Below are 27,033 nucleotides of genomic sequence, written 5' to 3' on the forward strand. Positions count from 1 at the left end.
TGGTGATGGCTCATGTCCCCAAGTTGGTTCTGGGATTCGAGACAGAGACACCCCAACATGGGCAGCATGGTGGGTGCTGTGACTGCTGGGGGAAGAGCTGGTAGAGTCAGGCTGCATCCCATGGACAGCCCAGTGATTGCCTGTGCTGTCTGGGAAGTGATTCAGTCATTCTCAGGCCAGTTCAGTGCCTGGCATTACCGCCCTGGGCTGCAGCCTCAGCTGTGCTGGGGACAGATCCTGCCCCTTGCAGGATCACACTCAGCCTCTGCTCCTGAACCAGGTCTGCACGGGACCTCCCAGCCCTCCTAATGAAAGCTTAGGAGCAGCTAAGAGAAAAACACTTCCAGTGCAAACTTTACTGGTTGCACAGAGTCCTTATCAGAAAAGTTTTAGGGTTCCCCTCTGTGGCTCCCTCCAGCCAGCTCTGTGCTCAGCCCCTCAGTCCCAGCACTCACAGGGGACTTGGTATGGAGGCCAGGAGGCTGGGTGGGCTTGGGATGCACCAAACATGTCCAAGTTCCTGCAGAGCACTGCCAACACAGTGAGGAACTTGGACATGTTTGGTGCTTCCTGAGCCCTGGACCCCTGTGCCTCACAGAACCTCATCCCCAAAACACTCCAGCAGCCTCCATTCTGCTTCAGGACTCAGCAAAAATTGAGCTGTTCCTCTTGCTTGAGCAATTCCTCCCAAGCAGGGCTTGTGCTGGTGGTGGGGTTTGTGTTCCTGGGGCAGCTTGCACCCCCAGCCACCATCCCAAGGACGAGCTCCTCATGCCAGTGGGGAGTCACAAACTGGGGGCTGCTCCCAGCACTACCTGAGCTCTTTATCATCTGGCAATTGATTTAGGAAAGTTCATGGCTTCAGCGTCCCATGATACGTTTACTAGAAGTAGTTAATTTCCTCAAATGATGTAGTTTATGGTCATAATATATTTTAATTTCTTTATGATACAAGAGGCCAATGGCACTGGAACTTGCAGGAATGTGAAGGGACAAACAATAGTGTTATCCAGTGTTGCAGACCTGGGTGGAATACTCACAGGCTGATAGCAGTTTCCCATGTTTGTGAGCTGGGAGCCAGGCAGGTGCCCTGCAGTGTCCTGGCCATGGGTTTCTGGAGTGGTAGGGACGTGTGATCCCCTGCCCTTGCTGGTCTCCATGCAACAAATTTTGCTTGTAGAAAGCTCCCATGTTCCCATACCTTGCTTTTTGCTGTGTTTTTGTTTCTCTGGCAGTGAACAGGAGGGTTGTGTCACACAGGAGGGTGTGTGGTGGGCGTGCAGCTGCTGTGGACATGGAGTTCCTGAGCGTTGCCTGGTTCTCACTCACCCCTTGCTGGGCTCTGGTGATTGAGAACATTGGGGACACAGTAGGTTATTCAGGCACTCCATACACTCCTGCAGAAAAAAAACATTTTGCACTTGTTTCCTTTTTTTCTCCAGAAATTAGAATCTCACAAATTTTAACTCACCATCCCTTTGTGTTTTTTTTTTTTTTTCATGCCCAGCCTACCTTTCCCAATTCAGACCTGCCAGTGCTCTCACCTGCAGCAGCCTCTCTCCTTCCTCGAGTTTCCTCTCTCAGGCACACATGGCCCTGTCTGGGATGTTCCCCCAAGTTCAGCTCCCCAGCTGGGGCTGACTTTGCCAGCCAGCCCAGGGCAGGAAGACAGCTGGAGCTGTTTGGCCCAGGAATATGCTTTTTGCCCTTGAGGTGCCCTTGATTTGTCCTCCTCCAGGGCTATGGGCTCAGACTGTCCCTGACACCCTTGCCCTGTTGAACTCTCCCTCCACCCCTCTGCAGCACTGCAATCTTTTGCCTTAATTTTGAGGGAGGGCTGATCCCGACAGCCCCAGCAGCCACTGGAGGTCACTTCCAGGCGTGGCTTGCTGATGCACCCAGCTTTGCAAAAAAGATATTAAAAAAAAAAAAAAAAAAAAAAAGGTAAAACTTGATGTGTACCCAATATTGATTTTGGCTGTTTTCCTCCTTTACCTATTGCTCCACAGCTGGAACGATTCAGGGGCTGTTTCATGTGTGTATAAGGAATGTGTAAAGTCAACGAAACATAAAAGTCCTGCAAACAGCTGGCAGGACTGAAGGGAGACACTCGCTTGCCTGACTGTGAGCTCAGGAGGGATCCTTTTTCTTGGAAGCTCCAGGATTACTTCAGGCCCAAAGGACTCATATCCACCTGCTAAACAAATTCTCCCCAGGTCCAGAGTGGGCTGCTGAGATCCCTGCCACACTAAATGAGGCATGGAGAGCAATAGGTGTCTCTTGCTGGCAGCAAGCCCTCTCTCCAGTGCTGTTGCTGAGGCTCCTGCTCCCCCATTTAAATGGGGCTTAAACCACTGGATTTCAGCCAGTCTACTCAGTGAACCTGGAACAGCAAAGTCAGAGCTGTTCTGGACTTCCTCCCAGATCGGCAGGAGAGTGTTCAGCAGGAAACTGTCCTGGTCTCTGCTGGGTTGAGGTTTGGAGGGAGTGCAGTGCTTGTGGTGCAGAGTTTTAAGGGCGGAAGTGAGGTCAGTGGTGTGAGCTGTAGCTTGGGCCAAGCTGTGTAATGGAAGAAGATGAATCTATTCCCCTTCCTCTCTTGGCCCTGAGCTTATTGTGTGATTTTATATGGACACAGAGCAGACAGATTTCCAGAGTAACAACTGCAAAACTGCAGGCCCCAGAGCCAGGTCAGCTTTCAGGGGCTGCAGTGCAGGCATTGATGGCAAATACACATCAGCAAATGTCCTGGCATTTTCAAGCACAGCTGCCCTACTGGGAACAGCCCAAATTTACTGTCCTTGCATAATAACAGCTCCCAGGAGAAATAATAATTACTTCCTCAAGAGTTCAGAGCCCTTGTTAGGCAGGATAATAAACCCCTTTCTAGTCCTGGGTTGAAAGGCAAGCACAGTGTTATCACCAGAGCAGTCTATGCTGAAATGGTCTGTCTGTCCCCATGTTTGCAGTATTTTCCCTACCACTTTTGCAGAACAGCTTTTTATTTTAGCTCCAATAATTGCCTCCAGGCCCAACATCATCCCAGCTTTGGCTGAAATGCACATGTTTCTTTTGGAGAGGAGTTTGGGCAGAGTCTTATACCTTCTTTAAAGTAACTCTTCCCCAGGCCCAAAAGCTGCCTCGATTCTCCAAACGGGGATTTTGTGGTCTGGGGACCAGGACAGTATTGGGTGGCTTGGCTACTTTTGGATAACTTTGGTCAGAAACAGCCTAAGGTTGCATGAAGCTGCCTCTGTCATCCTGAGCTGTTCTGGGGAACCTGGGGTGCCACCACATGTCATATGCTCATCAGTGACAGTGTGCCTGGGGTCTGCTCAGGGACTGTCTGTCCTGGGCATTGTTCCCAGCCCCAAACAGCAAATCTGCCCCAGCCCCAGCGACAGGCACTTACTTCAGCCCTGGGGAAAGTAAATCACCAAGACTGATTGCTGTTGAACAGGATGATAAAATTGATTGCATCTTCCCCATGCAAGATCTGGCACATGGCTGTGGTCTCCTCCTGCCTCTCACTGTGGATCTTTCTGATCCCTGGATGGAGCTGGTGGCTCATTCTCACCTCCACCAAGTGTTTTGCTGGGCCAAGGATGTGCAGTGTGCAGCTGGCAAGGGGCAAACAGACCCTAAACAACTTCTGCTGAATCATCCGTTTTCCTGGAGGCTTCTCACAGCTCCTAGGGACCTTCTGGAAAGGGACATGGAAGCAGACCCCCATCTGTGTGTCTGTCATATGATTGCCCAAAGCAGAAGCAAAGATCTGCTCCCTGAGCTGGGGGCTTGTGCAGCTACACTGACCTGCAGCCCCCCAGCTCTAAAAAATTCCTTGGACCTGCTTATTAACACACTGACAACTCTGTTCTGGAGTCATGGCACACTGAGGTAGAAGGCAGGAGAGTTTGACAGTATGGCCTAAATACCCCTGTTTACAAAAAGTCTGACAAAACACAAGCCCTTGGCTTTATCTTTCCCATTTGGAAATAGTCACCGAGCAAATATACTCAAGGCATGAAAGGAGGGGGGGTTTATATTGACTTTAGAAAAAGCTGTTCTTTAAAAACAGGGAAAAAAGCTCATCCTGGACCTGTGCACACTGGCTGCAAGACCCAAAAGTAGGGGCTTAAAGCATGTCTGCTAATCTGTAGCAGTTCTATGTGAATAAGTCATGCAGTAAACTGCTCTCTGTTAATTTTTTAATGCAGAATAAACAGGTCAAGAAATGATTAGCATGAGAAGAAGTTGAGCTTAATTGGGAGAATCAGAAAAGATGAGAGGGAAGAGGCAAATTTGAGTTATCAGTTAACCATACAGAGTGGCTCTGCCTGCACAAACTCATGTTCCCTCTTGTTTTTCACACCCTCTGAAGCTGCCTTTTTTTTTTTCCCCTTCCCTTACTTAAATGATGAGCTAAAATTGCTGGTACAAGCACAATGAAAGCCCTTGTTTCTCCTTCTCATTTTCTCTGTGCAATGGCTGGCCAAATGAATTGCAGGTGATAAGGTTCCTACCTGGTTACTCCCGGGGTTCTTCCCAGAAAGGAAGCTGCTGACATTAAGTGCAAAATCCACTTTGTGCAAGTACTAGTGCTGCGCTCCAGTGCAAAATTTTCGGCATGATCCTGGGAAATCCAAGGACTGAGCAGACAGGTCCGTGGGCAAGGGGAAGAGCAGTCCTCGGGACTGCTTGAAGTGGAGTTTGGTCAGTGGTCGAAGATCTATATTCTCAGATAGGCAGGACTTTGTCCACAAACTGGAATTTGAAATTTCAAAGGGGAAAAAAAAAAAAGGCAGAAGGGACCTTTGCATGTGTGGAGATGACTACACTGGTGACGTTCCCCTGGGACTTTTGTTCTTTGTCTTGTAACTTGGGCTTCCTGCTTGCCACAACTCACTCTGAAATGGCCATGGGCTGAGCAGGGCCCATCTCTGCTTTCTGTGCATGTGGGGAAAAAAAGCCACGTGAAATATTGCAGCTCTCCAGTGGCCTTGAAAGCTGAGGGTGGTCCTGCTGCCTCTGGGCACTGCCTTTTCTGCTGGGCATTTCTTAAGAGTGCAGAGCTGTGAGAGAGAAAAGCAAAGGGCAGGGGGGGCCCTGGTTGTGGTCTATGCTCAGAAAGTCTGCTGGCAACCCCAGACTGGGGTGCCTGGTCAATCCATTCAGGCAGGGCTGTGTCCTGCATCAGGCAGAAGAGATGGGCCAGGAGGAACATAACACACAGGGGCATCAAAAACATGGGGCCAGGCTCCTCACAGGCTGGAGATCAAGGGGTACAAAAACTGGAGAGAAGTTCAGCCAGTGTCTAACCATGAGGACAGTCAAGCACCAGCTGGCTGCTAAGGCTGCTCTTCATCCTTGGAGGTGTTCAAGACCCAACTAGATAAAGCTGCAAGGAAGCCATGCTGCTCTCAGCTGGCCCTGCTTCCAGCAGGAGCCTGGAGCAGAGTCTCTGAGGTCCCTTCCAACACCAATTTTCCTCTGATCCTACTACACCTTGTTCAAGAAGAAACAGGGAAGAGCCCCTTGAGGAGAGCCTGCTCATCTGCTTGACATGCAGAGCTAGGAAGCACAGTAGGTGACTGCATCCTTACCAAAAAATGCCCTATTAAATACTCTGTTCCTGATCCTCACCTATTGAGAAGCACAGATCGTATTTTCAGGGAATCCCATTTAGGTTTGCATAAATTTGCCAGATGGGGTTATATAGATAAGGCACAATTAGTGCCATGATGTGCCACTGTGGAAAAAGATTTACTGCTCAACAGATAAAAATTAAATAATCACTTGGCACAGAACATTTCATGCCCCAGAGCTGTCATGGTCTCCTTTGCAACCATGTCCTGACCTAGGAAACAGTGGGTGGAGTGTACAGAAAATGGGGACAGGAGAAAGGAGCAGATGTGGGGGCTGAACTTCCCCCTAGTCTAGGAACAGCCTTCACCTACCAGTGGGGTCTTCCAGCTACGAGTTGTCTCTCTGTGGAATAAAACTGGCAAAACATCTTCTGTAGCCAGAAGTGTTTGAAACAGCCCTACAAGCAGCTGTTGACTCAAACATTTCCCCCCTAAAACAGTTCCAGAGCTGTGGGGACCTGTTGGCCAGTACAAGCCATGATTGCATTGGCAAGCTGTCCCAAAACTCACCAGACAAGGATGCCAGGGGGAGACAAGAACGCCCCAGGCAGAAGACAACAGGGGAGGCATCATTTCCAGCAGCAGTGCCCAGGGAGCAGCCAGTGCATTTCCACCAGAGCCCACCTCCAGGGCAAAGGAAGTGCGCTGTGTCCTTGGCTGGTCTGGCCCTCGACCTCCACACCAACATGAGGGATTTGAGAGGGGACACTGGTGACCCACAGAGGACACTGCCAGCAAGAAAACAACAGTCAAAGCAACCCTGGGCGGAAAACACCACGTCCCATTGACAGCCCTGGCCTTGTGAGCCACCTAATGCTCTCCAAACTTCCCTGACCCTTATCTGCTGCTCTCCCTCACACGCTGCCTCTCTGATTTCTATTCCTGGCCCTTTTAATCCTTCCTACCTGGGAAGTAAATGGCCTTTGCAGCCTCCTTGCTCAGCAGGCTATTGAAGCAAAGGATTTGTTTTGCTGAGCAGAGCAGAACAGGCTGCTTTTATGATATTTTACTAGACACTGGGGCAAATCCTGCACATATTTGACCTGGTGTCTGTAGCATTTATCTAATCAAAGGGATCACTATGCCCTGGCTGGGATTGGGATGGAGGTCCCTGGGATGAGGCTATGGAAGGAGTTATGCTCTACTCTTGCATCTCCATCCCAGTCTGCACATTATAAAACCAGTTTTTGGCAAGGACTGTATCTGCCTGAAGGAAGAGCTACCAGCACATGAGCTCTGGCCTGTCCCTCAGGAGCACTGACCAAATGACTGCTTCCCCTGCAGCAAAGGATCATTTATCACCATTCCCAAATGAGAAAGCAGGGACTCTCCCCATGCTCAGATTCATTCCTGCAGACCTGTAGCCTCAGGGTAGAAGAGATGTTTAGAAGTGCTATGTAGGTCACGGTTTTGGGGGGCAAAGGGCTGCTTGAACAATTCCATGCGGTCCTAAAATGTGAATAGAAAATCATCACTAGCATAACTGGTGTGCAGCCAGAGACCTTGGATTCATGTTGTGGCAGTGATGGCACTGTGGCCAGGGCAGCTTGTGGTGCCACTGGGGTTGGGGCTGCATTGGGGTGCCTGGGAAGAACAAACACAAGGCACTGGGAGCCCAGATCAGCAGCATGTGGACTCAGTCGCTGCTGGTTGCAAAACCATGGGGCTGTTTTCAATGTAGAGCAAACTGATACCAAATCATTAATTGCTGCTTCTCTTGCACCATGCAGCCAGTGCCATTCAGAGATCGATTAAATTCCCACTCAATGATCTCGCAATTGCACTGAAAAGTCTCAGTTCTGGCTGAAGTGGAGGGGTGATGTGCCATGGAGAGCTGGGGAGGAGAGCACAGGCAGCTCTGGCCCCCACTGCCCAGCCCCAATGGGGTCAGACCCAAGGTCACAGACCCTGTTGGTGCTGACAGCAGACAGGGCAACCAAAGGAAAACTCCTGCTGCTCTTCTGTAACATGTCTCATGAAACTTTTATGGCATATCAGCCAAAACCCAAGGCTGGGGGTGTCAAGCACAATGATTTCAGCTGTGGGACAGGAGCCATCCTGGCGATTCCCAGGGTGTCTGTGCCACCCCTCAGCCCTGCTTGCTGTTTGGGCATGGCTGCAGAATGGGATCTGTTTGTAGTGCATCCAGCCCCCTGTAAAACTTGGTTTATAGGGAAGTAAAAGGAGTCATACATTTTACTCTACATAGCAACGTGTAAATTTGCAGGTAGGATCTGACCTTCTCTGACTATGAGAGAGAAAAAAGAGAATGAGTGGAAGGAATGGAGGGAGCAAGAAAAGGGAAAAGCAGGGGTGTAGGCAACCAGTAGTGAGGAAAGGAAGGCAATGACAGAAATGGAGAAGAACCTTGTTCTCCTGGTAGGGCTTTATCCAAGTTTCCCACCCCAGTTATAAGTAAGAGCCACACCAGCAGCTCAGCATCAAGGTCAATAGCTCTTGGTGAGTGCCTGCACCCAGGAGCCAGGATCAGAAATGCCTTGAGATTCAATATTAAACAGTCAACAAGAATCACTGCTGCTCCACCAGAAGAAAAAAAAAACAAAAAAAAAAACAGCTTAGTATTCAGCAATGAGTGAGATGATTAAAGATTAACCCCCTGCCTCCTGCCTCCACCCCTCTGGGAGTATAGGCCTTGAGGCTCAGCAAATCCTTTCAGAGAAAAATCTGAATTAAAAGACAGCAGGTAGGGGACGCAGCAAAGGCAGAGGGAGGCAGGAGGGTCAATAGCCTGGGCCAAGGGGATCAGTACAATCTGGCCCGTGTTTGCCCAGGATAATGCGCCTTTCCAAAGCCCTCATAGACATGGAGATGGCAGATTACAGCGCAGCACTAGACCCCGCATACACCACCCTGGAGTTTGAGAACATGCAGGTGCTGGCCATGGGCAATGGTGAGTCCCCTCTGTCTTCTCCCCTCTGCTGGGTGGGATGGGCCAGGGGCTGCAGGAGGAGAATTCCTGCGGTGGCTACAAAAATGTTCTTGGTGAAGGAGGGGGTGTCAGTGGGACAGGGGAAAATGTTTCCCCAGCAGAAAATAGAGGGGGGAGAGCAGAGCTGTGTTTGGTATAGATGGGATGGTGTCCTGCAGCCCAGAGCCCTTGGGAGCAGGCACACACCAGGAGCTGGGTGGAACGAGGTCCCCTCCAGACATTCAGCCCAGGGAATGGGACTGGGGCTGAACATGGTAGGGTCTGCCAGACCCCAGCGAAAAGCTCCTGCGTGAAGTGCTGGTTCACCAGACAGACAACTGATGCTGTGTTTCCAGAGCTGAGAGCCAGTCCCTGGAGCAGAAAGGCATTTAGCACCTGGCAGGGGTGAAAATCACTATCAGAAGTGATTTAGGCACTGCCTCTGCAGCTGCTGTGAAGCCACAGCCCTTCTCCAGAGCAGTGCTGGGGCGTGGGGTTTTCCTAGCTCAGCCCCAGTGAGAGGGACAAGGGGACCTGGAGGGGATAGACAGATGTTCCCATCCCTTCAGAAGGGCAGCATCACACTAAATCCTCCAGAATTAACAATGCTGGCCCACCTATTTGGGGACTGAAGAGTCTGGGTGATTAAATGCTTGGGGATAACAAGAGAATCCTCTCCAAGCCCCACCTAAAGTCTCTCTAAATATGAGGTTAATGACCAAACGAAGCCACAGAAAGGATCCCTCTGAGCCCTCTCCCCCCATATGCTGTGTCACCAGGGCTGCTGGGCACCTCTGTCCCAGGAGGGCTGTGCTGGCTGTGTGGGCTCCTCCATCACAGCCTGTGTGGGTCTCCCCTGGCTTGTGGCTCTGCTCTGTCAGGGATGTGACACTGTGGTGCCAGAGTGGCTCTGCTGTGCAATAACCCCCTACCACAGCCCCTTCTCCACTCCTGGGGGCTGATCCTACCCATTCAGGTGCCTCGAGGCAAAAAATCACCCCCTTGGCTCTGCTGAAATCCATCTGGACGCTCTGGGACAAGCCCAGGCCTTGCTCCCTCTCTGTGCCCCTCTCCCACCCAGCAGCATCTGCAGGAGGGGCTGTGCTCTGCCCTCCCCAGCCCCAGGGCTCCAGGGAGCAGAGGGACAGGATAATTTCCTGTGACAAGATCTAGTGTGACACTCCAGGTTGGATGAGTCAGCTGGGGCAGGCACACCAGCTCCTCTCTGCTGGGCCAGCTCCAGGGCAGGGACAGCCCCTGCTTGCAGGGCTGTTTTGGCACTGCAGCAGCTGCCCTGGAGGACACACCTCCTGCAGGACCTCCACCTGCAGAACCTGTGCCTCTTTTTCTGGCCAAAGGCTGCATCAGAGCCCAGCCACTGCCCTGCACAGCTCTGCAGCTCCAGCCCCAGGGCAGCTCTCAGCAGGGACCAAGTCTGCCTCTCACAAGCAAAATGCATCCCGTGTTCAGACAGGCTCAGGGACCTCTTGAGCAGCTCCTGTCCTAACACAGGCTCAGCTGCGAGGTCTCAAAGTCAGATTTTTTCTTTCCTCCATTTTCGTTAATTCCAACCACTTGGTTGCAGCAGCCAGAGCCCACATTTTTGGCATATATTTGGCAAAATAAACTTAATTGGAAAATTATCCATTAGGCAATAATTTTATTCTTGTTGACTATTAGACTGAGATGTTGCAATTTCTTTGGTAAGAGTGCCAGTTTTTCCAGTTCTATGTTCATCTGATTACAGCATGATAGTTTGCTAAAAAGGGATTTATCTGGGCTGTCACAGATATACAAGTAATGGGATTACAGGCAGATCAGCTCTTCCTCTCACGTCTAAGTCCTACCTTTAGCTGAAACTGGGAATTTGACTTTCCTTCTGGAGTGCCCTTCTGGAGTGCATCCAGCTGAGCCCTGGGGATATGTATGGAGGAAGGATGTTTTCAGAAGCAAGCTGCTCACAGAGACAAAAGACAGTCAGGATAGCCTTGGGAGAGCTCAGGGCTTTGGGAGTGGAGACAGGAGCTTTGCTCTGGTATTGCTGTAGCTGCGTGACAGAGTGTGCCAGGCAGGGACACTGAGAGGCAGCAAACTGACTCAGGAAGAAATACAGGAGGGACATGAGGAATTTGATAGACAGAAGGCAGGCAGGGAAATGAAAGATGCTGCCAGAGGTAGGGAAGGCTCAAGAGCCCCTGTGCTCACTCACTGCTGGTTCTGTGCCAGTTACTCCTGCTGAGGGGTGGCATGAGCAGCATGTGCAGCACCTGCTCAAATACTATTTTATCTGCAAAATAGGAGCTAAAAATGCAGCCCTGCCCCAGCCAGACTTGCCTTGGCCCCCCCAGCACCCACAGCCCTTCTGCTGTCCCAGCTGTGGCCCTTCCAGGGTGAGCCTTAACCGAGTCCCTACAAAAACCCAGAAATCAGGGGCCAATAGAGTCAAGCATTAAAAATCCCAGCAGATTTCTATGGCTTTGTAGATCCTGGGTATGATTTGTGACTGGCATTTCCACTGAGGGAGGGGGATGTGCCTGTGCTGACACGGAAAAACCTCCATAGGAGGGGACAATTATATCAACTGAATTAAGGGCTGATCCCTTCAGCCTTGAGGTTTGTTTGGCTTGCTGGAGGGGTTTAGTGTAGCCCTTGTATGGTTTTTAGTGGCTGCAATTCCCTATTCTCCAAAAAAAGCCCTGCAAGTCCCAGCACACCCTGTTCTGTAAGGACTGCAAGACAAATCAGTGTGCAGTGTGATCCTACCAGACTCTGTAAGATATCCAGCCTACAGCCTTTTTCATGCCAGTGACACCTTTTTTCTCTAATCAGTCCTTCCTGGCATGGGCAGCCTTTGCCCACATGAATTTTCCAGCTGAAATAGTTTGAGTTTGTTATTTACCTAAAGTCTTGTTTTCTCAAAGAAGGGCTGTGCAGGCTGGACCACCATGCCTGGAGAAGGGAACTTCACCTCATCTGCTCAGGGCTATCCTGGGCTCTTTCAGTGTTGTAACACAAATACCTCCCTAATAAATCAGCTGCTCACCCTGAGCTGTAATACCTCAGCTTTAACTCTGCATTTTTCCCTGGCCACACTACTGCAGCCCAAAGTGTCTGCAAAACCTCGAGGAATTTTGGCTCTGCAAATGGGCTTCCACTTTATCTGAAGGCATTGCTGCAGCCAGCAGCAATGGGATGAGGGGTCTCACCGTGGAATACAGGAAGTTTTAGTGCACCCAAAATGCAATTACTTAAGCACTGAGAGCTGATACACACCTCTCTGACTGACCCCTGCCACACAGCCAGGTTGCAGCTGCCTGGTTTCTCCAAGAGTCTCACTGATAGCTAAGTTAGCAAATGTTGGCTGGCTGTCTCACTGTCTCTGTCGTGCTGTGTCCCTCCCCAAGCAGACACGTCTCCCTCGGAAGCAGCCAGCCTGAGCAGCTCCAGCGGCATCGGGGTGAGCACACTGTGTGCCATCTGCGGGGACCGCGCCACAGGCAAGCACTACGGCGCCTCCAGTTGCGATGGCTGCAAGGGTTTCTTCAGGAGGAGCGTCCGCAAGAACCACATGTACTCCTGCAGGTGAGGGCAGGGGGCACACACACACATGGGCCAGGCACAGCAGCCCCTCAGAGCTCCACGGCAAAGCCCTCAAAGTGCAGCAGCGTGGCCCTTCATCCTCCTCATCCTCCCTGCACTTTCCCTGATCTGAGCCCTCGGCTGGGAGGGGTCAGTGACTGCCCTGACTTTGGGACTGTCCTCCACTGAGCACTAGGTAAAGACCCTGAGAAGTCCTGCCCCATTCTTTAGGGGCCAAGCACATGTTCTTGAAAATGCTTATGGTCAACCATGGATTGGGCCAGCAAGCAGCAGGATGCCAGGGCAGAAGCCCCATTTCAGAGATTTAGCACCTCACTGCTCAGTGCCCTGAGTGCAGCACAAACCTTGCCCACTCCCTGGGGCAATCCCTCTCCATCACGAGGTAGATATGTGTCTGACATCCAGCTACAGTGCTGTCACTGCCTGATACATGATACAAGAACACCAAGAGGGGCAGCACAACATGCACCTTTCTGAGGATGTTGCTCCTGAAACACCCACTGCACCTCGTGCCACTGGTGGTAGCCCATGGTTCTCCTGTGCCATCAGCAGCTCTGACCTGCTTGCTGCTGGCTGTGAGCAACTCACAGAGTCACAGAGGAAACTGAAGAATCCTCAGTTCACAGTGTCTAAACCCCCTGGGCTTTTTGAATCAGTTACTCCTGATGGCCTGACAACCACCTGAAGAGCATGAAGAGTAACATAACTCCAAAACCTGAGTGACAGAAGGAAGGCCCAGGTTTTTGAGTGCCTGTGAAGCACATCATCATTTGCACCCCAGGTTATTTAAGGTGGCTGCCCAGGGAGCCACCTCCCCACAACTCCATCAGAAAAGCCAAAATGCCCAGTTCTTTGGAAGCTGAGGCTTTCAAATACACTACAGGAACATTTTAAAAGCTGACTTTAGGCATCCATTTGGGCAAATCATAGCTTGGGGGTTTTAAAAAGCACAGTAGAAGGAAGCCTTTCCAAAAGCTACAGAATTCAGCATGGTTGGGAGCCCTTCTCCAGCTCTGTACTCCTTTGTCTTTACTCTGCAAGCTGGATCAATCTGCTGTAAATTAGAGCAAATTTGCAAGTGAAATTCATGCTGCAAGTGGCCACTAGGTTTGTGAGTCACACACATGGGAGATCAGTGTTTTCCCCACCATGTGCAGAGGATTTGGTGACACAAGCTTGGAGGGAAGGAGCTGGTTGCTTCCCAAGTCCTCTCTGAAGTGCAAGTAGCAGCAGAGCAGTTTTCACACCAGCAATGCTGTCCAGAGGTCAAAAACAACTTCTGAGAATCCCAGACACAGCCCTGGAGAGATGCAGGGACTTAAACTGACTTCTTAACCTCACAAATGGGTTACTACAACCTTCCACCTCTTTTTAAAATTCAGAATAAAGGCATTCTTCCTTCCATTCTACTGAGATCTAACTACAACAAGTAGCTTCTAAGTTGGTTCTTACTCCTAGATCACACTTTTAACTTCCCTGGGGTTTGTTAGTCCACTATAGACATCCTATCTCTAATGGTTACCAAGGAAGACCAGCAGCCTGAGCTCCTGCATGTGACTCAGTTCAAGTCTGTCCTTATGGAACATCCAGAGGTGGAAGGAAGAGCTGAGAAGTTCGGTGCAAAAAAGAAACCACAGGCTAAAATCACAGACTGAGGCTCCTTCCTCAGGGTGAGCCTCTGGGCTCTGAGCATGTCTTGGAGCTTGGGGCTCTGTCTTGTCCTGCCTTCAGGCTGAGCCTTGCTGCTCCTCACACCTTTCTTTTTTTCTTTCTTGCCAGGTTTAACAGGCAGTGTGTGGTAGACAAAGACAAAAGAAACCAGTGCCGCTACTGCAGGCTTAAGAAGTGCTTCCGAGCAGGGATGAAAAAGGAAGGTGGGTGACTGTTGCTCTCCTCCAGCAGCACTCCCAAATGTTTGAGGGAGCCCTAGGCTGGTCCCTGCCAGGTGCACACCTGCCCAGCCACCTTAGCCCTGTCTTCCTTCCACAGTGCTCTGCTGGGCACAGATCCTGAACCCCACCATAAGGGGATTTAGGGAGATTCCATGCCTGCATTATAGAACTGCCCGTCCTTGTGCACACAAATCACACCCAGGGTTCTTCAGCTCCCTTGTGCTCACACTGACACTCACATCACCTGGCTCCCACACAGTCAGTCCATTGCAGGGATTTGGGAATGATTCTCCACATCACTGAGGAGCAGAAACAGCAAAGCAGTTCTGTACATTTGGAAAGACTTTGGTAAAACTGCTCCAAGTGCTTTTGTCCCAGACTGACTGCAAAACCCACAGCTGGATGGGTGAGTCCAGCAAAAGTCACATTGACATTTTGCACCTTTTTCCTGATAGATATATAGATTCTTGCTGACCCTCTGTATAGAGGCATTAAGTTTAGTTTAGTTTCAGCCACAGCAGAAGGGATCCAGAGTAAAGTGGAACATTTTTGCTCTTTGACTGTATGAAAAGAGTAGAGATCCCTACATGGCCCATGCTCATCCCCTCAGCTTCCCTGCCTCCCTGCAACCTTTACAGGTCCCCATGGCAGGATTGTCCCCTTGTTTAGCCCCATTTTGAGAAGTGGCAGGAAAACCTGTTGGCCTTGGTGGTGGTTGCTGGAGGGACAAACTGCCATTAGCAGAGGCATCTCCCAGAGCTCACCCGACTCATGTCTGCAAAGGGACAATGGGATGCATTTGGTCCTGTTATTCTATACAGGGAAATTAAACCCCATGCTCCTCCCAGTTCACACAGCTTCAAGGAGAAATTTTGGAGTAAAAGGGTGCTTGAAGACAGCAGGGAAGTACCAGTGGTACATTAGTGGCTGCAGGAAGACCTCTAAGCAGACACATTTATTTTTATTCCTTGTAAAAGGGGGATGAAGTATCACAAGCAACTTTTCTGGACTTTTCCTGAAGAATGTAGGAATCTTCCTCTCCATGCAGTTCATCCCCTGACAGAGCTGTGCTGTTGTCTGTTAATATTCAATAGAAGTTACATTAGGTGCATGACCAGCTAATACTGAGCAAACATTTGGAAAACATCATGGCATGACTGAACTCGGGGGCCTGCCACTGATAACAAGCAGCATAACCTTGAGAGCTCCTATTTACAGCCGCTGACTGCAGGGCTTTTCTCCTGGCCCAGCCTCCTTATTGCTTTTTATCAGGCAGATTTATACATCGAGAACATATCAATGCAGAGAGCCACCAGCCCAAGGCAGGGACTTGCTGTTTCCCCTGCCGTGGATCAATAGCTTATTTCAGCAGATGGCTTTGAGTGGTGTGGCCAGCATGAGTTATGGCCAGCCCAAGCCTCATGACAGACAGAGGAGGTAAATCCTGGGGTCAAACCTGTCCTGGGATGCTTTTACAATAAGGTGTGAGAGAGCTTTTTTGCTCTGGGTGGATAAGCAGGAGCAGTTCTGCACTTCCTTCCTTATTGTAGTTCAGACAGAATTTTTCCAACTACATCTACCTAGTGCAACAGCTTCCTGAATGGAGCTCACAGGAGTCGTGTGGGCAAGGAAACCTTGCAGATACTTCTCCATTTCACACATCAGCTTTGGGCTGCATACATGAGCATGGCCACTGTTTCAAACCTCATATCATGAAATCAGAAGACTCAGATCCTTTGCCAGGAAATTTTCCCCACTGAGCTCTACAGGTGTTTGGGTTCTGAATCAACCCCATCCCTGGAAAGTCTAATAAAGCAAATAAGCAATCAGATCCACCAGATGTAGTCAGCTCTTGCTGGCATCCCATTACGAACTAGACACAGCTGCACCTCCGCCCTGCCTGGCAGGGAAGCTGGGAAACTGCAGCTAAGGAAGGGGAATGCCAACAATTTGTGCTAGTTTTCAGTGTGCACTGCCATGAACGACCTGCAGCTGAGCCAAAATCCTCTCTTGCAGCTGTACAAAACGAACGGGACCGAATCAGCACCCGCAGGTCAAGTTACGAGGACAGCAGCCTGCCCTCCATCAATGCCCTCCTGCACGCAGAAGCCCTGGCACAGCAGGTACCTCTTCTTTCTTCTTTAGCAAGTACAAAAGCATCGGGCACTAGCTGGCTTGTACAGCCAGCTGTTTAATAGCTGATTCTTTAAATTATCACCTCTTTTCTAAGTGACTTATCTGCCAACTCAACACTGATTTTTCAAAAATCATTTGTTACCTGAAACCATCTCTGTAACAATATGCAATGATTTGTTCTGCTTTAACGGGACACAGGAAGGCTGGAGAGCCTGATGCAGGAAAATAGAGTAGAATCATTGTAATCTGAAGAGCTGTGGCTGCCCAAGCCCACAAGGGGCTGGCCTGCATGAGCAGCCTCCCTTCCCCATGAGCTGTTAGGAGCTTTGAATTCCTGCACAGTTTCATGAGGAATCAGTTTCCTGCTTGTTTTATGCACATACCTTTTCCAGTGCTTGCCTGAAATTCCCTGTTTCCACTCACATATTTTCAAGATTCGTTTCCTAGAGTGTTCACACTGAAAAGATGACTCTGATTTAAGAGACTGGACACTGCAAAAGGTGTACACAGCTCAGCACTCTCTGGGAGGATACAGGACACAGGACAGGATGGGCACACACAGCCTGTGGGGAGGGTTTGTCTATGAGAACAAGTGATGAGGATGGAGCTGTGCTGGAGGCAGGAGTTGCCACTCTTCATTGGAGCTGGGAAGAACAGCACTCTGTGTCCTGGGAAGATGGACAGGGGGTTGAGTTGGCAGTCCATGCTGCTTCGAGGGTCACACTGCCCTAAAGGCTGCCCTGGGAGATGCTCCAGGACAGGATGTGCTCTGCTCTGGGCTCCACATGAGGCTCAGGCTGTAAGATCCACTTCCCCAAGGAGGGCATATACCAGAAGGGCCATGGACAAATCTTGTACACAAAAAGAACATCCAATCTCATCCCACATCTCATCTTATCCTAGAGCAGGCCCTAATATGTTTATATACTCTATATAAACTTTATATACTTTATATAAAAATAAGATTGATTCTGCTCCCAGAGGTGTGAGCTAAAAGGGTCTCGAGTCACCAGATCTACAAGGGAAAGACATTTTTGGGGCTCAGAGCTCTGCAGTGCCATCCCATGTAAGGAGGATCTGCTGATAAAAACTATAACCATGGACAAATCCAGGGGAGCTCCTTCTCTCCCACAGAGCACAGGGAGATTCATTAAACAAGTCAGGCTCCAGCACGGTAATTGGTAACTTTTATGTGCCTGGCTAATTAGAACAAGATACTGCTGAGGAGCTGCGTTCTCCAAGATCTAGGGTCACTCACTCAGAGGTCTTTCTTTATTTGCTAAGCCTTCCGGGCCCTCTGATTAGGGTAATACACAGTGAGATTTTTACAATCTTATTTATTCAATAATAGCTGGTGAGCTGGAAAGCCACCACGTAATACAACCTGGGGAAAAAAAAAAATGTAGGTGGCATTTGAATTCCATTTCCTTGGGGAGGTTGGCAGGGTCCAAGCTGAAAATGCTGGCAGGAGTAGGACAGGAAGAGCTGATGTTGTACAAGAGCATAGAGGGCAGGCAGAGGGCAGTGATGGGGTTGAGTTAGTTGCTTACAGAAGCATGAGGATAAAGTAGTGACTAAGGGCAAATTTTTAGATGACCTGGGTAAGCAGCTATGCCTGAGAACCAGGCAGGAGGTTGGGTGCTTGGTTTGGGGGAGATCTTCTGTCCATCTCTGTGTGACAGTACTTGCAGAGTTGTCAGGTTTGTCCTTTGCAAATGAACTGGCAATCACAAAAAATTCACCATGTAACAAACGTGACCTGTGTTGTGGGCATGTTTGCACTTGCCCAGTTTTGCCAAAAGGACCTAAAAGCCAGTGGGAGGTGAGAGACTGTTATCTTTAAAGTCTGTCTTTAGCTATTCAAAGTGGATGATGTCAAATACTGATGACCTGGTGCTCACAGAGAGCAATCCAGACCTAGACAGCTGTGGCCTGGTGTGCTCATGATGACCCAGGAGAGGAGCAGAGCCTGCTTGCCTCCCGTGGAAAGCAGGACAGCTTTGGCCAGGCACTGCCTCCGGAGCAGGGTGCAAGGGGGAGCAGCTGTCTGCACCTTGGTGGGACCAGGTAGCTTGTGCAGCAGCACTGGATGTGTCCTTTCTGCTGGTGAGGTTGACTGCCACACAAGCCCCTCTGTTCCCTCCTGGATCTTGACTGAGCACATTTGTTCAGTGGGAGGAAGATGCTGGATTCAGGAATGTTTCTTCTTTGCTTTCCAGTCCATTCAAGGCATTACAGTTTATCAAGATGATCCACAGCCTCTGCTCTGCAGTGTTCCACATTCACAGATCCTCAAGCTGATCTCAGTTTAAATGTGTCTTGTTGGGTCGCCTATTCTGGGAGCTGGGAGTGTGCAATACAAAATATTGTAATTTCTGGAGTCTGTGTCAACACAACCCATGGGATGGGGATTTTCCTCTCTGTGGTTCCTCTGGGGCCCTGAAAGCTGAAGGATCTCTTCTCTCCATCCAGATATCATCCCCAGTTCCTGTGCTCAATGGAGACATCCGAGGGAAGAAGATTGCCAATATTTCCGACGTGTGTGAGTCCATGAAGCAGCAGCTGCTGGTGCTGGTGGAATGGGCCAAGTACATTCCCCCCTTCTGTGAGCTGCCCCTGGATGACCAGGCAAGTCCCCCCATCCACCCCACCTCTCTGCCCTGGTAAACACAGCAGGGATACAAAGGCAGCTGAGACCTTCAAAGAAAATGCTCATTGTGCACTCTGTTATCCTGACTGCTGCAGCTGATTGGGAACAGCATCCATACAATGCCAGCACAGGCCAAGCATCCATACAATGCTAGCACAGGCCACTTGCATGTGCCACTAATCTGCTGATGAGTACAGCCAGATAATGCTGGGGTTGAATTAGGTGGTTATCAGATAAGCATTTTGGGGTCAGTCAGTCATTTATTAATTATGGTTGGCACAGCAGTTTGGAAACCTGAAGTGATATACAAATGCTTGGGGTAATCAGAATTAGCAGGAGAGATTTCTGGCCCTAAAGTCTGCCCAAAATTTAAAATCTGCTGTCTCTTGCTGCTTCCTACTTAGGGTTTTTTTTAATATCCATGCTCCCAGCATGGAATTTTGAAGCTGAACACTAGTTTGCTCCCGAGGCAGTAGAAAATATTTTTCCAGGATTTAAGAGCAAGAATATATTTAACAGAAACTACTAAATGACGTTTGTGGGTTCCCTAATGAAGGTAAGCACGGTGGGTTTGGTGTCCTCTGTAGAACTGCACTGCAGGATCTCAGGCAGCCTCACAGAGGTACAAGGAGAGGCCTCCCATGGAAGCCTAAATTTCAGAGGTCTGCAGCAGGTGTTGAAGGACATGATGTGTGCCCAGCCTTGAACAGCACATGTGGCTGGGACAGCACAGGTCCTGTCACAGGCAGGAAGGTGTTTCCAGCCTGTCCAGCCTACAGTCCCAAAACCAGCATGTGTTCTCTTCAGCTAGGACCACCTCCAGCTCTATTAACCTAGAGGTGATTTTTATATAATGAAGAAAAAGAATATCCAGTTGAGAGTATCCAGCTGATCAAAAACCCCGAAGTCCTAAGTCTGAGCTCTTTAGTAACCACCCAGCAGCACCTAGAGCTCTGGAGAATTCAGTGCTCTTAAAATGGGAGCATATATCCTTCTTTTCTGTTGTGTGCAAGAGCTAAATGGTTTAAAATTATAAGAAATCTGTTAAATTGCTAAGGAAAATGCAATTAATAACTTAGAGAGACCAAAATGGACTCCAAATGCCATTGACACAGCAAACAGGCTGCAGCCCAGCACAGACCTGGGGCAGCACTGCACAGTCCAGCAAGGATGCGATCATCCTTGTGCCATTTGGAACAGAGGTCCTAAACCTGCAAACTACAGCAACTTCTACATGAGCTCATTTTACAGCTGTGGGACTGCAAAATTCCTCAAAGGAGAAAACAAAACCTCAAGATGGCACAGTTTGAACTCTGCCTTCCCACGAGGGAGAGGCTGTTCCACAGGCATGAAATAGATCTCCGTTTGTAGCAAAGATCATACCCAACCCCTCCTTCTCCCTCTGCACCAAAATGTCAAAATTACCATGTTTGGTGGGGCACTGCCATTGCATCTCTAAGTTCAAGTTCTGCTTTGTTGTGTCACAACTGTATGTTTATCCTAGTTCACAATGGAACACTGCATCTCCGATTCATCTCTGCAAGAATAAATATCAAATGAGATGCTTTGGCCTTCTTGAAGTAATTCACGTTAACCCTGCTCAAACAAGAAAATTTTATGGACACAAAAAAGGTGGTTACAAACTGAACCTTCTTGAATTTGCAATAGGCAGGAAATTTCTAGGTGAGAGCTTCACTCCCCACTGGGACTGGCAGTTTTTTCCTTGTCAAAGCCTTGTCAGATAGGAAAGCTCAGTTTTGTGCAGCTCTGGTAATTCCAAGCAGCTCAGCTAACATATTCACCCATGTTTGGACAGTGATAGAGGGAGGCTAGATTTTGGCATCTAGATAAAGATTCCCCAGTATCATGTGTGCACAGTCTTTTTGCAAGGATCTCTACCCTGTTTATTTTGCATAACCTTTTTTTACCATCTGGTGGGGATAAAAGAAAACCCCTTTCCTAGACATCAGCATCTTTCATAACCAGAGCTCTCTTCTATGGGTGATACATTCTCCTGGCATTTCTGGCAGAGTAAGACTTCTCTTGGCTTTGACAGATGCTGAAGATAATACACTGGAAAAGGGGACCATTCCCATCAGGACATACTTTTCAGCATTTCTCTATTAATGTTTAATGATTGTTTTCTCCAGCAGAAGCTCCTGGCTGGACATTAAGAAGCCTCTGTGTCAGGATGTCCAATTGTTAACTTCTCTTTCTGCCTAAATCTCTGAAATTTTTAACTGAAGGAGGGCAAAAGATTCAGAACATTCTCAGGAGCCACTGGAGGGTGTAAAGTGAAACACTTCAATCATTAACATGAGGGGAGAAAAACATCCCTTTGGCTTCCCTGTCCCCAATTCCTGTGGAGGGGTGACCCTCTGGCCAGCTGGCCATGGGTCCCCATGGGTGTGATTTCAGTGGGAGGTGGGCACAGCCCAGAGGGACAGCAGCTGTCCAACAGCAGGGGACTGTACTGCTCCCCACTGCCCAGGATGGAGGGTGGTCCCTGGTTCTGCACTTAGGAGTTGTCTACACACACTGGTGGCAGGTCCTGGGACAGGTCTTGCTCATGACATGTGTCCTGAATATGGGATATTTCAGGAGCTGTCTGCTATCTGCTGTTTCTGCTGGATTTATAACTGGTTTAGCACAGACCTTTTTTTGGTCTCTTTCTCTACCTGTAACTGAAGAGGGGCCCTCACTCCCCATCCTTGAGTACAGCACAGGAATGCTGAGCTTTCCCTCTTGCATATATGAAATCACAGTTTTGTCTTTGCATTACCCAAATAAGTTTTCCCTGCCCTTGCAGGTAGCACTGCTACGTGCACACGCAGGAGAGCATCTGTTACTGGGAGCTGCCAAGAGGTCCATGGTGTTCAAGGATGTCTTGCTGCTAGGTAAAAATTGCACTTCTGCTCCCAGCCCATCTGCTTCTGTGATGCTTCCCTGCTGGGGTGAAGGAGAGGGTGGTTCAGAGTTTGTGGACATCCTTTTTGCAGGGTGGTGGCTTGAGCTGTTCTGTATTTTAGCAAGCCTAGCACAACCTTTGGGTGCAACTAAGCCTGGCTGACATTGACATCAAGGTCATGACGTGCGGCAAAGTTGGGGACTGTGTGAACATTCATGGTTCACATCCAGGTTTGTGTAAGCAGGCTGTGGTGGGATTGAGAAAAAAGCTCTCACTCCTTGGTCAGCTTTTCCTCACTTGAGTGGCTCCTGTGTAGTGAGAAGCTGCTCTGAAAATTTGTGGTGTTCTGAGACAGGGTAAGGGATGAAGGAGGAACTTCTTAATTCCTCCACCCCGAAAATGATCTCAGCATTTGTTACCTGCATTTTGAACTCCTTGTCACCCCAGATAAGTGTTGAGCAATGACAAGGTGATGGTCTCTGTGCTGTTTTTCTGAAGGAAACGATCACATCATCCCACGGAACTGCCCCGAGCTGGTGGAGGTGAACCGTGTGGCCATCCGCATCCTGGACGAGCTGGTCCTGCCCTTCCAGGAGCTGCAGATAGATGACAATGAATATGCCTGCTTGAAAGCCATCATCTTCTTTGACCCAGGTATGCCCCAGCTTGGTGGGGGTTACCATCAGAGGGGCCTAGTCTGGATTATGCTGACTAACACCAGTCTTGAGTTTTTTATCTGGGCCAGCCTGTTCTTAGAGAGGGAGGGGAGAAGTCAGTCTGAGAAGAGAAAAATTGTGTGTCCATCACAGCAGACAATGGGGAATCAGAGGCAGCTCACCTCAGACTGTGCTGTCAGTGCCAGGCAGCTCCAGGGAAGCAGCCTGCAGAGTTTGCTGTGCTTTTGCAGATGCCAAGGGGCTGAGTGACCCATCCAAGATCAAGCGGATGCGGTACCAGGTGCAGGTGAGCCTAGAGGATTACATCAACGACCGGCAGTATGACTCGCGGGGCCGCTTTGGGGAGCTGCTGCTGCTGCTGCCCGTGCTGCAGAGCATCACCTGGCAGATGATAGAGCAGATCCAGTTCGTCAAGCTCTTTGGCATGGCTAAGATTGACAACCTGCTGCAGGAGATGCTGCTGGGAGGTGAGTATTGAGGGTCTGACAAGAGGCCTCTCAGCACTCCCTGGTTATTGTCCCCTTGAGACCCTCATTAGTCACTGCTGCCTATCTAGAAAAGTTAGAGACAGCCAGTCTCTGCCAGTCTGCAGGTCAGCCCTTGACTCAAAAATCATCTCACCTGTCCAGGAAAGGGCTAACCAAGGGTCCTCTACTTGTTTTCACCTAAAGAGATGCATTAGCTGTGCCTCTGTTTACAGAGAGGCATCCCCAGCCCTCTGCACACAGACAAGCTTTGCTGTGCACCCCCAGACTCCTACCTGGCAGCCATTTCACCAATCCTCCTCTGTCAGAAGGGCCTCATCAAAACAAAAAGTTCTAAAAGCTCAGGTTGAAAAAACATCCTAGCAGGACCATCCAATGGGACAAAACAAAATGAGAAGTTCCCACTATGCTATTCTTCCCGTGGAGGTGTGACTAAGGAATATAATCCTGTATAAGGGGATGTGCAGGCAGCAGGCAGGGATTAGTTAGTTCAAGGCATCCATGGAGGGAAAAGGGAAGGGTGTGCTCTAGTCACCTGTGCACAAGGTGATCATGCACAAAGCCTTGGACACTTGGGTGCAGTGGGTCTGCCCAACTGAGCTGTCTCCTCCTGCCACTGTGGCAGTTAATGTCTTGTGCACGTTCTCAGGCTCGACGAGTGAAGCGCCGCACGCCCACCACCCCCTGCACCCCCACCTGATCCAGGAGAACCTGGGAACAAACGTCATTGTGGCCAACACAATGCCTCCTCAGATGCACAACGGGCAGATGTGTGAGTATATCCAGGAGAAACCAGGGAGTGCCAGGGGAGGTAGTTTCTACCTTGCAAGGAAATCTGCAAGTAAGACAAAGTCTCTGGTTATGAGCATGTGAGAAATTCCTATGCAGAAAGGAGAGAAAGACAGAGAGGTGGGTTAGGTTAGATTAGATTAGGCCAGATTAACTGATTCAACAAGATCCTCCTTGGCAGACTGTAACTTTTACATAGCCCTTAAGGGATAAATTATTCTATCCAGAGCTTAGTGAAATCAGTGGAAAAGCTGCCCTTCCCTTGAGTGGTTCAGACACACCTCTGCAAAAACACAGGAGGATCTGGCCCACCACATGGGGCCACCACTGGGGACCTTGTGCTGAGATGACCTTGGCTGACCAAAACTGTGGTTAGTACAAGTCAAAACATCAGCATCTCCCCTTATTTGATGTTGGTTATTGTGGTTCTCCTGGACCATCAAACCATGCCTGCATGTCTGGGCTGCCCTGCAGCAAACACACAAGCCCTTAAGAGCTTCTGCTGTGCTGACATCTGAACTCTGCATGAATGGGGACAGATCCCAGTGCTGTCGGGTTTGTGAGGCCTTCTTTTAATTTGGTTTCTCTCTCTTCAGCTACTCCAGAAACTCCACAGCCTTCTCCACCCGCAGGCTCAGGATCAGAGCAGTACAAGCTGCTGCCTGGAGCCATTGCAACCGTGGCCAAGCAGCCCACGTCCATCCCACAGCCTGCCATCACAAAACAGGAGGTCATCTAGCAACCCTCACCCCAGCCAGCCTCCTTCAGAGCACCATGTGGGAGAAAAGCCCAAACTGACTCTGCCACTGTGAAAAAAGAAGCCATCCAGAGGTCCCTGGGCACAAACACACAGACTTGCTTTTTGGACTGGCCACCACCAGAAGCTGTCTTCCTGCAGCACAGACAGCATGTGCCATGGGCAGCCCCAGAGACGCAGAACTAAAGCTGAAGCCTTGCTGAAACCCTCAGTCGTTGTAAGGAGGGCCAGATTCCTGCCTCCCTCTGCGGGGAAGGCGCAGTGACTGGCTGGGGACAGGCTGTAGTCCCACTGCCATCTCAGCACTGGTTCAGCACACTGCAAACAAGCAATTCCCTGTGCCCTGGGAGTGGAGGGGGCAATTCCCTCCCACAGCCCTGCCAGCCCCCCTGACAGTCCCCAGTCCAAGCAGACCTGGTGAAGGTGGAAACTCCACCAGGAGCATCACAGCAGGTGAAGCACATGGGGTTTGCCCAGGCAGCATTGCCAGAACTGCTCCTCAGCCTTGGTTAGTACCAGTCTTTGCGTGGTGTCACCCTCCAGCACACTAAGCCCCCCAGCCAGATCTAACAAATCTTTTCAGCTGATGCTGGGGCAAAGTCTGGCCCACCAAGGTACTCCACTGTTTGCATCCCTCTGCCTCTTGAGGGGTTTTGATATTTCTGTGCCACGCCTGCCCTCTCACCACAGTGCTCAGAGAGGCAGCCACTGCCAAGCCCTTCCATGCACCTCTCACTGCCTCCTGGGAATCTGAGGGGCCATGGGATTCCAGAGATTTCAGCTCATGGGTGGCGTCACCCCTTTACAGGCTGGCAGCACTGCCCAAAATACCACTGGCCCAACTATGGCTTCTCAGCAGCCAGAAGACCACTGGATGCCTATTTGGAAGGAAGTGGGGGAAAGATGTAGGAAGGGGAGAGACCTTTGGGGTGAGAAGAGCTTGAGCCTCACAGATTGAACCAAGGTCTTGAGCTTTCTAAGTGCTGGGAGCATTGGGACCCACGATCTCAGTTCAAACCCAACTTTAATGCCACACAATCTGCTTCTCCAGGGCAGTGCCACTCCTTCAGCTTAGAGTGAGTGTCTGATAACAGATTTATAGGTCTTCATAACACGATAAAAAAAAAACTCCTTCAGACCCCTGAGTGTTTAAGAGCACCAACCTCAAAAAATACAATTCTTTGAGAAAAGTGACAGAGGTCAATCAATAACCCTGTCTCACCCAAGCCTCTTGGGTCTACCTGCCCTGCCCTGCTCCCTCCTGCCCCTGTCCCTGTTCCTCTGTGCCTGCCTGTGCCCAAACCCAGCAAGTCTGACCTTTGCTTTACAGCGGAAAGCAGGAGAGGAGCCCTCCCCAGAGCCCTGCCCCACTGGAAGCCTGAGTCACTGCTGGCCTCTGGGGAGGATGAGGATGATGGACCCATGGCTGCCAAGAGGTCTCTGGTGGGGACAAACCTGAGCCAGCTCAGCCAGAGGAGCTGCAGGTCTGTCCTTGATTTCCAATGCAAAAATGCAACACCTCATGCTGGCGGTGTCAGAGCTATTGTCTGGTCTCAGTGCTGGTGGCATCGTACCAAGTAATTTATTACAATGGTGAATCCAATAATTTTCTGTAAATTATTTTGTAAATCACATTGATTATTTATAATTGGGAGATTAAATGCAAAAAAACCCCACCCCAACCCTGTAATAACCAGGCTGTCTTTTCCAACTGCAGCAACCTTTTTTCCTGTATGTAGACATAATTGGCAGGAATCCTTTTTGGTCCATTTGCACCAAGTATTCCTCGATATTGTACATTAAATTTTGCTGGTTTCTACCTTCCAATGGAAACAGAAGACTATTTCTTCACAAGAGTTTGTATTCATAAAAAAAAGAAAGAAAGAAAAGAAAAAAAAGAAAAATAAATGCAAAAATATTTTCTAACTTTTCCCAGACAGATGGATTTCTTTCTTCTGGGAGGATTTATTTTAAATCAAGGGGCTAACCTGCCTGTTGGTCTGAGCACAAAGCATATGTGTATGGAGAAAAAAGCCCAAACAAGTGTTTGATGCTGTTGCCAGCTGTCACTATTTCCTGGCAAGCCCAATGCTAGCTGATGTCTGTCCTGAAGCCACGTGTGCTAGAATCATAAGATTGAATGACAATCCCAATTTTCATTAAAAGAAAAACAAACATGAGGAATAAATATTTGCTTTCATGATTCCGGGGAGCTTAAAGGCTTGAAGTAACCACATTCTGAAAGCCAAGCAAAGGAAGCTAAAATATGTTATTCACATTTCAAACATGTTCATTTTTATGTCCCCTCTTGTATTTCAAAGGTAATTTCTGAGCACTTTGGGGTGGGTAATTGTCCTTTTCTTCCAACACAGCCACCCTACTGCTGGCAGCAGGTGGGAGCCAGACTGAGCCAATGGGGCGCAGTAAGATGATCAAGTGAAAATCAATTTATCACTGGTTGTAAAGGTAAAGAAATACACTGGCAATTAGAGAAGGCTCTTAATGGCCTGCTTTTCTGACCATGGAAGCCTGTGCTCAGCTTTAGCAGGCCCAGGAATAGAACAG

At 49.5% G+C, this 27,033-nt stretch overlaps 1 protein-coding gene and 1 long non-coding RNA gene across 6 annotated transcripts in view; one reads left to right on the forward strand and one right to left on the reverse strand.

Moving 5' to 3' along the window:
• HNF4A (hepatocyte nuclear factor 4 alpha) overlaps nucleotides 1–26,405 on the forward strand; it is a 34,920-nt gene extending 8,515 nt beyond the window's left edge. The window contains exons 1-10 of one of the 5 annotated variants that reach the window (XM_056507778.1): nucleotides 8,283–8,556; nucleotides 11,982–12,156; nucleotides 13,954–14,048; nucleotides 16,083–16,189; nucleotides 18,675–18,830; nucleotides 21,662–21,749; nucleotides 22,259–22,414; nucleotides 22,668–22,904; nucleotides 23,572–23,694; nucleotides 24,308–26,405. In XM_056507778.1, coding sequence (XP_056363753.1) covers nucleotides 8,442–8,556; nucleotides 11,982–12,156; nucleotides 13,954–14,048; nucleotides 16,083–16,189; nucleotides 18,675–18,830; nucleotides 21,662–21,749; nucleotides 22,259–22,414; nucleotides 22,668–22,904; nucleotides 23,572–23,694; nucleotides 24,308–24,450 — 1,395 coding nt within the window. In that variant the 5' untranslated portion in view covers nucleotides 8,283–8,441 and the 3' untranslated portion in view covers nucleotides 24,451–26,405. Of the gene's footprint in view, nucleotides 1–8,282; nucleotides 8,557–11,978; nucleotides 12,157–13,953; nucleotides 14,049–16,082; nucleotides 16,190–18,674; nucleotides 18,835–21,661; nucleotides 21,750–22,258; nucleotides 22,415–22,667; nucleotides 22,905–23,571; nucleotides 23,695–24,307 lie in introns of those variants that run through there. The other 4 variants (XM_056507775.1, XM_056507777.1, XM_056507780.1 and 1 more) reach the window with 4 other exon arrangements.
• LOC130261496 (uncharacterized) lies at nucleotides 1,330–6,170 on the reverse strand. Its single transcript, XR_008841992.1, has 3 exons — nucleotides 6,156–6,170; nucleotides 4,524–4,764; nucleotides 1,330–1,397 (listed from the first exon to the last, which is right to left on the reverse strand). It is a non-coding gene; the product is annotated as an uncharacterized LOC130261496 (long non-coding RNA).
• Nucleotides 26,406–27,033: the final 628 nt, after the last annotated feature.

Source organism: Oenanthe melanoleuca, chromosome 20 (assembly GCF_029582105.1).
Source record: "Oenanthe melanoleuca isolate GR-GAL-2019-014 chromosome 20, OMel1.0, whole genome shotgun sequence".
NCBI lineage: Eukaryota > Metazoa > Chordata > Aves > Passeriformes > Muscicapidae > Oenanthe > Oenanthe melanoleuca.